Source organism: Momordica charantia (assembly GCF_013281855.1).
Source record: "Momordica charantia cultivar OHB3-1 chromosome 1 unlocalized genomic scaffold, Mcharantia_2.0 BLBB01000001.1, whole genome shotgun sequence".
In the NCBI taxonomy this organism is placed as follows: Eukaryota; Viridiplantae; Streptophyta; class Magnoliopsida; order Cucurbitales; family Cucurbitaceae; genus Momordica; species Momordica charantia.
In genome coordinates, this window is record NW_028275157.1 from 11,922,487 (window position 1) to 11,936,379 (window position 13,893).

At 31.7% G+C, this 13,893-nt stretch overlaps 1 protein-coding gene across 2 annotated transcripts; it reads left to right on the plus strand.

Annotated features, from left to right (window-relative positions):
* The first annotated feature begins 4,043 nt into the window (after positions 1-4,043).
* LOC111021335 (uncharacterized) lies at positions 4,044-10,086 on the plus strand. 2 transcript variants are annotated; one of them, XM_088126835.1, is made up of 4 exons: positions 4,044-4,253; positions 5,113-5,192; positions 5,300-5,492; positions 9,671-10,086. In XM_088126835.1, the coding sequence occupies exons 3-4, from the start codon at positions 5,370-5,372 to the stop codon at positions 9,719-9,721; spliced, it is 174 nt and encodes a 57-aa protein (XP_087982961.1). In that variant the 5' UTR covers positions 4,044-4,253; positions 5,113-5,192; positions 5,300-5,369; the 3' UTR covers positions 9,722-10,086. The 2 variants fall into 2 exon arrangements, with proteins under 2 accessions (XP_087982961.1, XP_087982960.1); XM_088126834.1 differs by lacking the exon at positions 5,113-5,192 and having other exon boundaries at positions 4,051-4,253.
* The last annotated feature ends 3,807 nt before the right edge of the window (positions 10,087-13,893 follow it).

Sequence of the window (13,893 nt, forward strand, 5' to 3'; positions counted from 1 at the left end):
AACCTAGTCCAACAAAGACTAACTATAAATTAGACCTACCCAATGGGCTACTTTAAATATTTGTGAATGTCAAAATTTCTCAATTGGAAATCCTATATCCAATCTAAAATGCACAAATGGTCCAAATATTTAGACTTAACATACATAATTCCCAAATATCTAAAATTTAACAAACCTCAATATAGCCTAAACTAGACATGTATTAAAATTAAATATTTAAATGTCCACCATTGCATCGTTAAACTCACAAATATATATATATATATATATATATATATATATATATGTATTTATATATGTGTATTACTTCGAGCTAGATATCAATTATTTTTCTTGCAGTTGAAAGTTCGTTTATATCTCACCCCTACGGTTAATGAATTAAGAAAAGACATATGATTACCAAATCATGGTTAAATTATATGTTTAGTCTCTATGCATTAATCATCACGTTAGTGTCAACTTGATTTTTAATACTGCAATGCTTTAACTTTTTTTTCATTAGAGCTTATGTATAAACCCTTGACATTATTGAGGAATAATATAAATCCAATGAGTTATATTTTACGTTGTGATGGATCATATTAGAAAATTATGAGATTTTGAGTTTTCATCATTTGTTACTAATTTAGCCACGAAAATGGAATGGAATGAAATAAAAAGGTTTTGAGTTCTCCCTCGACTAGAACAATCAATCTAGAACAATCAATCTATGTGAATTTTTTAGTTGGTCCAAAAAATTCTCCACTCAACCTAACTCAACCAGTATATACCCTTATCTATTACGACTTACTACTCAAGACAACAACCTTACATTACCTTACATTACCTTACATTGATTAAAAAATATGAATTTGGACCATGTTTCTTCTATTTAAAAAAGAAATATATTCCTTTTGTGAAAGGGACACTATTTTTTCCCCACTTGCACCAATTTTTTGTCTAATGCAATTTAATTGTAGTACCATAAAGCTTGGTAGAAAATGAAATATGACCAAATAACTTTTAACATATCTTGATAAAATTTCTTAGGGGTCGTTTGTTTCATGGAAATTCGAGATTCTCGTTGAATGGACATCTTGATTCCCATGTTTGTTTTGCGGGAATGTAAGATATCTGGAATCTTGAGATGTCCGGATATCCTAGGATGTCCATATGAGATGCATTTTACGGGTTTTGGACGCCTTTTTGAAACACGGGTTTCCAAGATTCCCGTGTTGAGGACATCTACTTTTTACATTTTTTTGCATTTTTTGCGCTTCATTTTTTTCCATATATTTTCTTTCATCAATCTTTTTAAAATTTTAATATTTTACACTTCTTATTTTATTATTTTAAATTTATAATTAAAATAAATTAATGTACTCATGACTAATAAACAACTTTATACTATTAAATATATTTGTACATTAGATTTACATGTAAAAAAAATTGCAATTAAATTATATAATATCTTCATTTATTTTTAATATTTTGAAGGAATTATATTATTAATAATATTTATTATCATAAATATATAATCAAAATTTATTTTACGCCCAACATATGTGTGATATTTTTACTCTTAAAAAAATATCACCCAAGATAGCATAATGTGATGATAGGATAAATAATTCCACCCAAGATAGCATAAATTATATGATTGTCTTTTTGGAAAGCTATTAAAGTTGAAAATGAAATATATATTAAGTTAATAGGAATTAATTTGTTGTACAAAATAACATATAAAAAAATTTAAAAATTAAATTATTTCAATCCTAAAAAAAAACAAATTTCACTATCCAAATATTTCTTGATATCCTTGTAAATTCCCCTACGAAACAAACGTGGTATCCTTATAGATTTTTTTCCTTTTAGTTTTCAAATTAGGAGGGTTTGAGTTTTGTAATATATATTTTTTACTCAATTCAATCATTTTGGTTATAGATTTCTAACCCAAATAACCGTTATTAAATTACGAACTGAACCCAATTTCGTTTGATTTTATTGGATTTCAATAAAGCCTCGCATATGTTAGGTAGATACATATAACTTTTTCAAATGTGTCTTTTAACTATTGAAACTTCTAAACAACTAACCAAATTCTATATGATTTGGATTTGGGTTTAAAAGAATTTGGATTAGAAATATAAATGAAGTGAATTTTGATTTAATAATAAATTTATATTATTATATATTATCGTAAGTTGGGTTGGTTCAGCTTGTGGACTTAACAATCAAACCATCTAACTGGTTTTATAAAAATGAACCCGATATCTAACTCTAATTAGTTTTCAACCCAACTTAAAACGTATGAGTTGGTTGGATGGCTATGATTTTTCAAATTGTCTGAATTTTTTTTTAATTCCCTATTTCAGATTTAAGCCATATTTCAAAAATAAAAAATATATATTTTGTTTGAAAAATTGTGGGTAATATTTGGATTTTTTTTTTAAATAATTACTTTTTAAAAACAAATGACAAACGTATGCTAGGATCAAAACTAATTCCAAAAATAGGGTAGGTAAATCGCAGCCGTTGGCTGTGATTTCACGAAATTGCGGCCGTCAACTGCGATTTAGGACGAAATCGCGGTCCTAGGCCACGATTTCACTGAAGTCGCAGCCAACGACTGCGACTTCGGTTTGACGTGGCTCCACGTGTAGCCAACAACTGCGACTTCAGCGGAAAAAAAAAAAAGGAAAATATGTGGAAGTCGCGTGCGTTGCATGCGACTTCAATAAGAGGAAGTTGCGTACATCGCCTACGACTTCCACGTCAACGACAACCCACCCGCCACATAGATAATACACGTTGCACGGAAGTAGTGTCCATTGTATGCGAGTTTTGACCCCTCCTTTGACCTAACCCATTTTTGTCAATAGTTTCAAAAACCTAAGTTACTTTTGTATTTATTTATTTAATTTACATTTATTTAGTTATTATTTTTAAATTAACATTATTTTTGTAATTTCTTTTTAAAATGTCATTATTTTAAAACTTAACCCGTAATATTTCATATTAAAAGACAAACAAAATTATGATGACACGATTCCAACATGATTTTTAAAAGCAAAAAACTAAATAATCATATAAGCTTCGAGTGGAAGGTTAATTAAAAGTAGTCAAGTAACCAACTAAAATCAATTATTTTAGATTGTCTCATTTGTTATCATATGATATGTAATAATAATATTAATCAAAAAATTCAATGGATACGGAGAAGAAATACACTTTAAATTGAAAGTTTTTGTGGACTGGACACTTAAACCTTGTTTTATTAACTACTTCACCGTGCTATTTCAGGTTAATTTATAACTCATTAATTTATTATTTTTTTGATACAACAATTTGAAGATATGGAAATCATAATGATTGGTATAGAACGTGCTACTTGTTAAAATTAAAATTGAAAATTTGATTTTTTAAAAAATTCAGGAATTATATAAAACGTTAAGAGTCTTTTTATGATATTAAGTCTAGGTGGTGTTGAACCCGACTTATTCATACTAGTCATCTTGGAGCTATGAGTAAGAAACTAATATTGCCAACTCTTCCATAGTCATCTTGTTCATATATCGAAAAAACTTTTGAATATGAATTTTCATTGTTATATTAAAGTGTTTTGTAGCGGAATATAATGATTAGACGGTAGAATCGTTAAAAATACAAATTTCTTCCATAGGAACAAAGTTTTTAAATGTCAATGTAAATGAAAATATCGATGTCTCAACTTTATACAAATATCAATAAAAATATTGATAAAATATCGATGTGATTAGATATTTTTAAAAAAGTTATAGAAATAAAAAATTCATAACAATCATGTAAATTAACAAATAAACAGATATTTTTGAGTAAAAATACTATATAAATATTTCTTCACTCCTCGTGTCAATATATCCGATTCACGAAAAATTCGATATTAAAAAATAAGGTTGGAAATGGGCATAAAAAATTATATATATGGTTTTTTTTTTTTTTTTTTTGAGAAATAATTATATATATATGGTTGGAACTTGGAAATATGGAGACGTGGCAAAATTTATGATTTAACTAATAGAATAAAAGAAAATGGCATTTCTGTAATTTTTATTGATTTCCGCTTTCAGTAGCCAGCGCTTTTCTTTCTGCACTCTCTCCGCTCAGTCTCTCCCTCGACCTTCACAATTCTCGGTCTGGCAATTAGAAAAAATCAGATCATATTCTTCTTGATTATCGGTTCGGCAGGTTCGTGATCACCTGGTTCTTGATTTCGGAAGTTCACATTTCATTTGGTAACATTTTCCCCCTTTTCCTTCCTGGTTTCGGATGTTTTTTTTTTTGCATTAAACGGCCATTCATCTTCTTAAGCTGCTGCTCTGGTGTGTTCAAATTAAAAAGGTGTGTTTGGTGAAGTATTGTGGGAGTGTAGAAAAAATTCTTCTTCGGGATTGTTTCGATGGGTTGGAAGTGTGAGGGGGTGGGATGCCTTGAAAGATTGATTTGGTGGCTCTCTTCCCAACTTGAGAGCAGTAGAGTTGTTGGGTAGTGATGGAAGTGGGTCTTCCTTTAACAGACCCACCTCTTCATTTGGGCGGAGAGTTTTCTTGAAGGTTGAGAAGAAGCAGGGGATTAGAAAGATTGTATTGAAAAAGTTAAGGTTGTATTGTTCTCTCTTATTTTTCAGGTTTGGAAATGTTGGACGTTTTTGGTGGCTTAGAACTGGAGGAAAAGAAGGCTTTATTTGGGAGTGGAGGGGTTCTTGGGTAGAGCTGTAGAATTTTTTTTCCTAGTGTTTAGTCTAAATGTGTTCTTAGTATTCAGTTTTGAAATGTTTGATGAAATGCTTCTTACTATTTTTCTTTGCATCATTATTTTGTGATATGGAATTGGCTTTGATAAGAGTGATGAAATGTCTCTTAGAATGTCTGTCACTTTTGCTTTGCATTATTATTTTGTGATGTCGAATTGAATTGGCTTCGACATGGGTGCAAGCTTTCTAATTCAAATCAGCCATTTGAAAAGTAAAAAATATGATATATCATCAGTAGAAATGATAGTATGATACATTTGAGTTCAGGTGAAATAATGCAAATGAGTAATTATTCATACATTCTTGGTCTTTAAGCAATTTGTTTTCAATATAACATATAGGTGATGGATTTGTTAAACTATCTTTCATTGCACTGCATTGAATTTTCATAGCCAGCAATTTTAAGCTGAATAACATCCAGGTTGGGTTACTATTTTAGGTTTTTTTTTTTAATTTTATGAATTTGATTCTTATTTTACTTTTGATTATTTAATTTTATTCATGGTGTTTTTTGTGTTATCTTTTCAGAATTTCTGGATCCATTTATAAGATTCGGATTCAGCACTTGTTAGGGATTTAAAACAGTGATTTGAAAACTATGCCACATCGAACCCGACCTATGACTGCACTTCTTGTATTTACTGGTCTCAATGTTGTGCTGGTATCAACCATCACTCCAGTCTATGATTTTGTATGCTTTCATCCATATTGGGAAAGAAGGGTATTTTCCATTTTCTCTTACATAACTTGTTATTTGCATAATATTTAACTAGCATCTTGTTAGGGTTCGTTGTGCTGTTATTTGTGTGCATGCAAATAAGTATTTTTTTTTAATAATTATTTTTATTTCCTTCCCTTAAAATGAGAACTTGTGATAGGATTTTGGAACCAGGATGTGTTTATTGTTATGTTTCACTGGAGAGGGTAAAGCTGTAGTCGGCCAGGGGATTGGTTAGTTTCTAGTGTGAGAACTGGAGGTTGACAATGTGAATATGTACCCCAGGGGGGCGAGGAGGGATGATTTCAAGGAAACTCGAAGATCATTTATGCACATGGAAGGATGAAGCTCTTGAACCCTCAGAATTTCTATTTATTGCTCCATCCACTTGGAGTATCAATTAGCATCTGACCAACAATTGCTAAAGCTTACAGTAGACTTTTGGTCAAACGAGAACCATCATTGCAAAAGTGGTTGAAGTTGAAGAGCACAATCAAGACCATCCTCCACACACTTAATTTCTACTAGAACATGTAGCCACTATACTATAATGGGTGATGATGTTAGAAACAGAAGCTGGACTATCCCTGGATGTATATAGGTTTAGTGGCATAATGGGAAGTAGTCATAATCAAATCTGCATTTGATGGTTCAAGTTTCCCAATTTATGACTTTTGTAATCGAGAAATTGAACTAGAAAAATGAAAGAATACAAAAGGGTAACAGGGAAATAGGTCGTCAGCAGCGCAAAAAGGATCCAAACAGAAACTAGCCTAATGAAGAAGAAAGAGTTCCAAACCAAAAGATCAAGGCCTAGCCAAATAATTAAAAAAGTCTTTAGAAACAGAACCTAAAATGAGATATTAATCCTAACAAAAGATCAGACCTCCTTACAAGATTTCTCCACACCCCTGAAGATTCTATTATTCCTCTCAATTCAGGTACACCATAAAACTTCAAAAGAAACCAGTCCTCCAAAGTGCATTACCTTTTCCCTAATGGGAGGATAAAACTGGATCATCTCCTGCAAAAGACCGATTTATGATGGTATGGCATTGCATATTCAAACTCACAGATTTGTAGCTATTTTTCCCTATATGGAGAATGGGTGAGTCAAAGAAGATAGAAGTATTGTTTTAGTATCGTTGGCGATGCCCTCAATTGGCATGGTCAATGTTGGCCAGAGCAAACTTGGACAGCTTGGTTTGAAAATTTTGCCCTTGCTAGCTAGTTTGAAGCTTGTGGTCAATGGTTGCTAAGGTTGAGTCAATGATGTGAGATTGAGGGGGTAAGATTGCCACTTTTGTTGATATCGAGAGATTATATTTAAAAATTATATATATATATATATAATATATATATTATCATAATGGTGTTTGCAGCCCTGGACGCCAAATAGTTGTCATTATTACTGACATCAAGCAACAAGATTTTATATTGTCGTAATGGTATTCTTTGGTGGTGACCTTGGGCTGCATGGAGATGTGCATCTAGATCAACCATGGAACTTTCTCATCCAGTTCATCCATCAAGATAGACTTGTCTTTAGTAGGTGTTTGTATTAATTGTTGTTGCTTTGATCAATTTCTTCTTTGGACTTAGTAAACGAGATTGTTTAACAAGGTAGTGGTAGCCCATGTTATTGTTTCTATTTTGCTTGGCTCTGCCCGCTGAACCTTGGAGTTGCAACAATGATGTATGAAGCATTCCTACCATACACTAGATGATGTCATGATTCCTTGGGACCTTCGTCTAATGGAAGTCCTCATTTAAGCAAGCCTGTACAACATGCCTTAACTATGCTCTTAATGGAAGGTTCTGTTGTATGATGGATGTGCCACCAACAATTAATGCTTTATACTGCAGCCTTTGGTTGCACTGTGGATAAGATTAGAAATGTAGGAGGAAACGTCCATATTTAGATTGCTGTAGGGGTATTTGGACAATGATATTTCTTCATTGTTATCTAACCACTAGGGATTTAACTTAGAATAATCGGTTTCAATTTGCAGTTACTTACCTTGAGGACAAGTTAACAGTTCGGTTGTAGATGTTGGACTGATTCACAGGGTCGGTGGTTTCAAAGTGTAGGTGCACTTTAAGATGACAAGTCTCTTAGTTGCCCTATGGAAATCAAGTGTTACCTGAAAGCACACTTGAATAAATAAATTAATGATCAATGTCCAATACATTGAAATGTTAATAAAAAGTAAAGCAACAATATCTATAGTTCCAATGTTCCATACAAACTTCAAGTCATTAAATGTAATTAGAAGGATAATCTAATTCTAATAACCAATAGTGGAAGTGGGACCAACGAAATCTTTGAAAAGGAAATAAGAGGAAGTTGGAGGGTGAATCAAACAACCAAAAAAGAGAATTTTCTTCTTTATGGTTAAAATCGAGGCATAATTGTGCATATTGAAATCATTATTTACAAAATATTTTATTTTGGAAGGAATAACGACTTTAGTTTTCCTTTAAAAAAATTTATCATTGGTGAAAACACGGCACAACCTAAAAGCTAACAAGGGAAGAAAAAAAAAAGTAGCTTTGCATATTTGTATTTCATAAAATTTAGTTGTAAAAAAAACATAAAACTGTTTTGGAAATGGTTTCCAAACAACCTATATTGTTCTTGAATCTCTCTTTGTTCTTACTATTCTGCATCTTCCATCATTCTGTAATGGACAGTTCTTTTTCCCTTCAACTATTTCAGCCATCAGAGCTATCAATGAAATACTACTCCATGTCTCCATGTACCATATTTGATGATGTTAGCCAAGTAGTTACGGGAGGGGGTGAACGAGGGAAAGGAGTCTCACTTAGTTAGGTGGGAAGTGGCGACTCAACCTTTGGATCTTGGGGGTCTAGGCATAGGTAATTTAAGAGCATGTAAGGAGGCCTTGGTGGCCAAGTGGTTGTGGTGGTTTCCTTGAGAACATAACACCTCATGACACAGGGTCATTGTGAGCAAGTATGGCCCTCATCCTTTTGAGTTGTTCTCAAACAGGGCTTTGAAAGGCACCCACAGAAATCTGTGGTGGCTTTTTGATGGGGTTTCCTGGTTTTTCCAGTTTGTGCAGTGTTCTATGGGGGTTAGATGGATTCTTATTTTTTGGGAGCACAAGCGATTGGAGGATAGATCCCTCTCCTCTTTGTTTCCTCGTATACCATTTGTCCTCTAACAGGAACCACTCAGTGGCCTTGGTTCTTCCATCTTTTGGGAGTTCTTCCTCTATATTTCTTGGTTGTTGTCCACTGTCAGATATAAAAATGACAGATATTGTGGCCCTCCTTTCTTTGATTGGGGACTTTTCTATTTACTCAGGGAGAAGGGATTTACGCCTCTGGGGGCCCTAATCCTTCTGAAGGGTTCTCTTGTAGATCTCTCTTCCATTGCTTGGTGAATCAATCTCTCTCCAGTAACCCTGTCTTCTCCTTGTTGTGGAAGGTCAAAATCCCCAAGGAGATTAAATGTGGTAGATCCTTCTTGGCAGAGGTAATATCTTGGATTGTGTTTTGGGGTAGTCTTTCGTGCTAATAGGGCCATAGTGTTGTATCCTGAGAGCACCTGAGGACCCAGATCACCTTTTGTGGAGTTGCGATTATGCTTACGTGATATGGAGTGGATATTTTTAAATGTTTGGTTATAGTTTGGTCTAGCTTAGAGGATGTAGCCTGTTAGCGGGGTGGGCCTTCTTCATGTGCCCTTCCTTGACGAGGGTTGTTTCTTGTGGTTGGCCTGTTTTTGTGCTTCTCTTTGGGGTACATTAATTTGAGAGAAATAATAGAATCTTTAGAAGGATTGAGAGATCTTTGGAGAAGGTTTGGTCCCTCGTTAGATTCCATGTTCTCTTTGGGCCCGGGTGCTTAAGGACTTTCGGAGCCCCCTTTTTTTAGTTTGGCTTCTTCTAGGTTTGGATTGTTTCTTTGTACGCCCTTGTATTCTTTCATTGGAGAAGAATGTTACTAGCTTTGCTGTTATTTTGTATTGCACTTGCCTACCTACGTACCCACTACTTAGATATAGTAGTTTGTGAGCTTTTCTGCTTGGCATCCACAAACCTGTTAATATTCTCATATACATTTACTATTACCAGATCAAAAAGTCCCAAAAAAATAAATGGGCCTCTTTATTATATGTTTTTGTGATGGATGTTCTAATATTCTGGCCGCAGAGAGAGCGTCGTCAGCAGCAACGAGAAGCTGCTATGGGGAAAAGTTTTTAACAGGCAGAAGTATCATCTACAACGCCTTAGGATTGTACATTTCATCTAAGTTCCTCACTCTCTGATATTTTTGGGTTGGATTTTCTCTTATCCTTTCTAACACTCATGGAAATGAAGATAAGAATGGGATAAGAAAGCCCTTTTGCTTGCCAACTGCAGGATTTATTGTCCACTGATTGCATATTGTTGAAAAGAATCAGAACTGGACCATTAGATTCACTAGCTGTCATGTTTGATATGTCATAATCAACCAACCTTCTCCTCAATGCCCTCTTTTTTTTTTTGTTAATATCTGCTTTGCTTTAGCAGTTTGCTCTGCCAATGATACTTACTGATAATCTACACTAAGTTCCTATGTTCTTCCACATGGTCTCTTTCAAGTGCTGAGAGTGATACTTTTACTGTCTGCTCATAAATTCACTACGTGGACGAAAATAGTTGGTTGATTTTTTCTGCGAGATAAATACGTATTACATTGTTGTAGTTTTAACTTCTCTCTCTTTTGAGTGAATATTTATACCTTGTGATTCAAATGTGAAATGCACTCGTCTCGTTGTTGGGGGTCTGTTTGCAACTATATTTAACTATAGGGTTATATTTGCAAACAAGATAGTGATGTTGACTTTTACGTAGGACATCACGTTCGTGTCAACATGCGTATACTTGGGGAAAATAATTTTTTTTTTTTTTACTAGAGTGAATTTGTAATTGCATTTTGCATCGTCTTTGTCATTTTAATTTTATAGTTCCATGGAGTGGGGAACTGTACCATGTCACTTTGCCTACCACATATCTAAGTTTGAATGATACCTAGGTGCTCATCAGTTAGCACACATTTCTTGTTTCCCATTATTATATTTTTTACTAATAGGAAAGAAAAATAGAGAAAGGAAGATTTCTTTTTTCCTAATCATAGAGCTATAGTAAATGAGAGCTTTATAATTTCCTTTTCTTGCTTTAGATGTTCTAAATATATTCAGTTGTGGAAATATGATCTTTTGGTATAGTTGATGCAACATTTTCTTGTGGATCCTACCATTCATTAATGTGGAGTGAAGATTTTTCTTTTGATGGAATGATGATAAGATCGATCAATCAATTAGCAAAATCATGTTCGAGATTATTTGATTTTTTTTTTACAACATGTGGGGGTGAGAGATCAAACTCACAACCTCTTAGTTCGAGATGTTTGGATTAAATCTTCGAAATACTTTAAGATGGTGAATATTTATGTAGTAAACATATGGTTGTCTTGCATTATTAAAAGATTAAATGCCTAACCCACTATTAATAAGGATCTTACAAGTAGTAAAGTGATCAATGCTTAACACCATTTTTGCAACACATTGTATTCACACGCTAGGTTTCATTTGATAATCATTTCGTTTTTTTGTTTTATGTTTTGAAAAGTATGCTATTTGCTCGCTCAAAAAAACAAGTAGTTAGAAATGACTTTTTTTTTTTTTAGTTTTCAAAATTTGATATAGATTTTGAAAGTATTTTTAAAAAGTATATGCAAAATTAAAAAAAAAAAAAAAAAAAAAGGTGTATATAAGCTTAATTTTTAAAATTATAAAATTAAAAATAAAATGGTTATCATGTTTGACAACTTTTTTCCTATCTAAATTTCAAATGTTTTAAAATACAGATTTTAGATTTAATTTATAATATATTATATTTTACCTATTTTGATTTTAACAAAAATAAAGTTCATAAAATGAAATAATATATTTATCATAGTTTTTTTTAATTTAATGTAATACTAACCTTTAAAGTTTCAAATTTAAAATCAAAAGGTTGAAATCAAAATTTCAACTCATTATATTATAAAATGTGTGAATCTAAAAACAAATCAACCCTAACATTTTTTTCTGATGGATTTCATTCTAATTCCTTATATTCTAATTTCAAGTGACTAAACGGAGTCCAAATAATTTTTTTTAATACATCAATGAATAGTTACATAAAAGATGAGAGATCAAAATCTTAAACTTACATCATAGTATACCGATCCGATTACACCCCATGAAAAAGCGAACGTTGGATCTCCCAAGAATGGACAAAATTTGATATAGAGAGAGAGTGGGAGTAGGTATAACGGTAGCTTGTTCCACTTGCCTTAGGAAAGTGATTTTTGGTGGTAAACAAAGCAAGGGACCACTCTTTTTTGCCTCTTTTCTTGCCTTCCCGTTTTTGAACTAACTCTTCCTTTTTTCTCATTTGGTTTTCATTTTAAATCTCTTTCATTTCTTTCCAATCTCTTTTCGATCATTGTTTATCGAATGGACGATTGAAATTAAATGACGTGTTTAGTGCCAACATGAACCTAGATCATCAATAAACATCTACTTGTTTCCTTGAAGTCAGAGGTTCGAATCCACGTACCTCCATGTTTTTTTTTTTACTAAAAACAATTAATAATAAATTAGGAGTTTAATCCTTAAATTGTGTATAATAAGTTGTTGAACTTTTAAAAAATTACGAATAGGACAAGGACCATTTAGACAAACACATAATTGAAAATTCAGGGATCTATCAGATATTTACTAGATGTTTTCTAAAGTTTAGAGACTTGTTCGCTTACAATCTTGAAAGTTTAGAGATTAAACTTGTAATTTAACTATATTAGTTAATGATGTTCTAAAAATGACCGAATCTTTAAATGATGATCTGAAAATCGTCTACCTTAATTTTTTGTTTCTTTTGGGTAATTAGAGTAAGTGAATTTTTTTATTGAATTTTTAAATTGGGTACGTAAGGAGATGAATGTTTAACAGCGCATGAAATAATATTTTTTTTAAATGTTAAACATTTTGTTATTTTTCTTCAAATTTAGGAATTAAAATAGATATTCGAAACATATTTAAACATCCATACATAAAATTTTACCGGTATTATTATTAGAAAGGAAATTCACCTGCATTTTTTTTTTCTCATTAACTTGTTTTTGCAAAACTTTCATTAAATATTATATTCAGTTTATATCATAAATGTGATTATATAGATATGAGTCTATGACATATAGATAATGAGTAAGATTATGTCACATTTTTAACAAATTGGACACAATATTTTTTTACAATAAATGTAAAAACTAATAAAATTCAAAGGTTAAAATTGAAAATTTACAAGTCAGCCCAAATATAAAATCAATAAAAAAACTTACCTAATAAAATAAATAATTAAAAATTTTGATAAAAAGAATTAACCACTAAAATTATATTGACTAGATACAAATTGCCATCCACGTATATGTGATCGATTTCAATTTTTTTTTTCTTTACATTTTAAAAGTTTTCATTCAACTCCCTGTGATCTTTTAATTTGCTTTAAATAAATAAAAAAATAACCTTTTGCTGTCATTTTCAGTTAAAATACCTAATGAAAATTTAGAATAATGAGATAAAATTGAAAAATTTGAAGTTTTAGAGGGACAGTTGAAACCAATTACATATATTAAAGTCATTTGCATAATTTAGTTGGTTTCAAATTTACCTCTAATTCATAAATTTATTTTCGATTTTGTCTCGGTCATTTTATTATTTTTTTTAGACTGTCTCTAACATTTTTCTTTTTGGCTATAGTCAAATTTTAGGGATTTAAGGCTTCGATTCTAAAGAAAAAGTATATGTGTTTTACCTATTAAGCTATGATCATGTTAGAGTCAACTATAATGAATTTCAAACCTGACAAATTTTATTTTAGGAAATTAAAAGATCGAGTTGAAATTGAAACTCATGTTCGTATCATTTAGCCAACTATATTTAAACCCATATTTTATAATTTATAATTTCATATCGTGATATTTTGCTAACACAACAATAAAATTATACTTTTACAAATACAATGAAATTTTAAACATCCAATTTAAACATTTCCATATAATTCCCTCTCTACCCTTGATCTCACCCCCATTACATATATTAATCAATCTATTAACGATAGCTAGGTTGTGACAAACATTCAAACTTATTTTCAATGTTGAGATTAACGTAGGCACTTAGTTAGCTACCTACAAGTAGAATATTGTATCGGTGCAGAGTCCATGTACACTTCGAAGTTTAAGTTTATACTTAATCCAAGTTGGTGTTGAATCGAGTCTCTCTATAGAGGTGGATGCACGACTCTACAAATTCGACACCTATACATATCATTAAGTGGATCTCCCATCA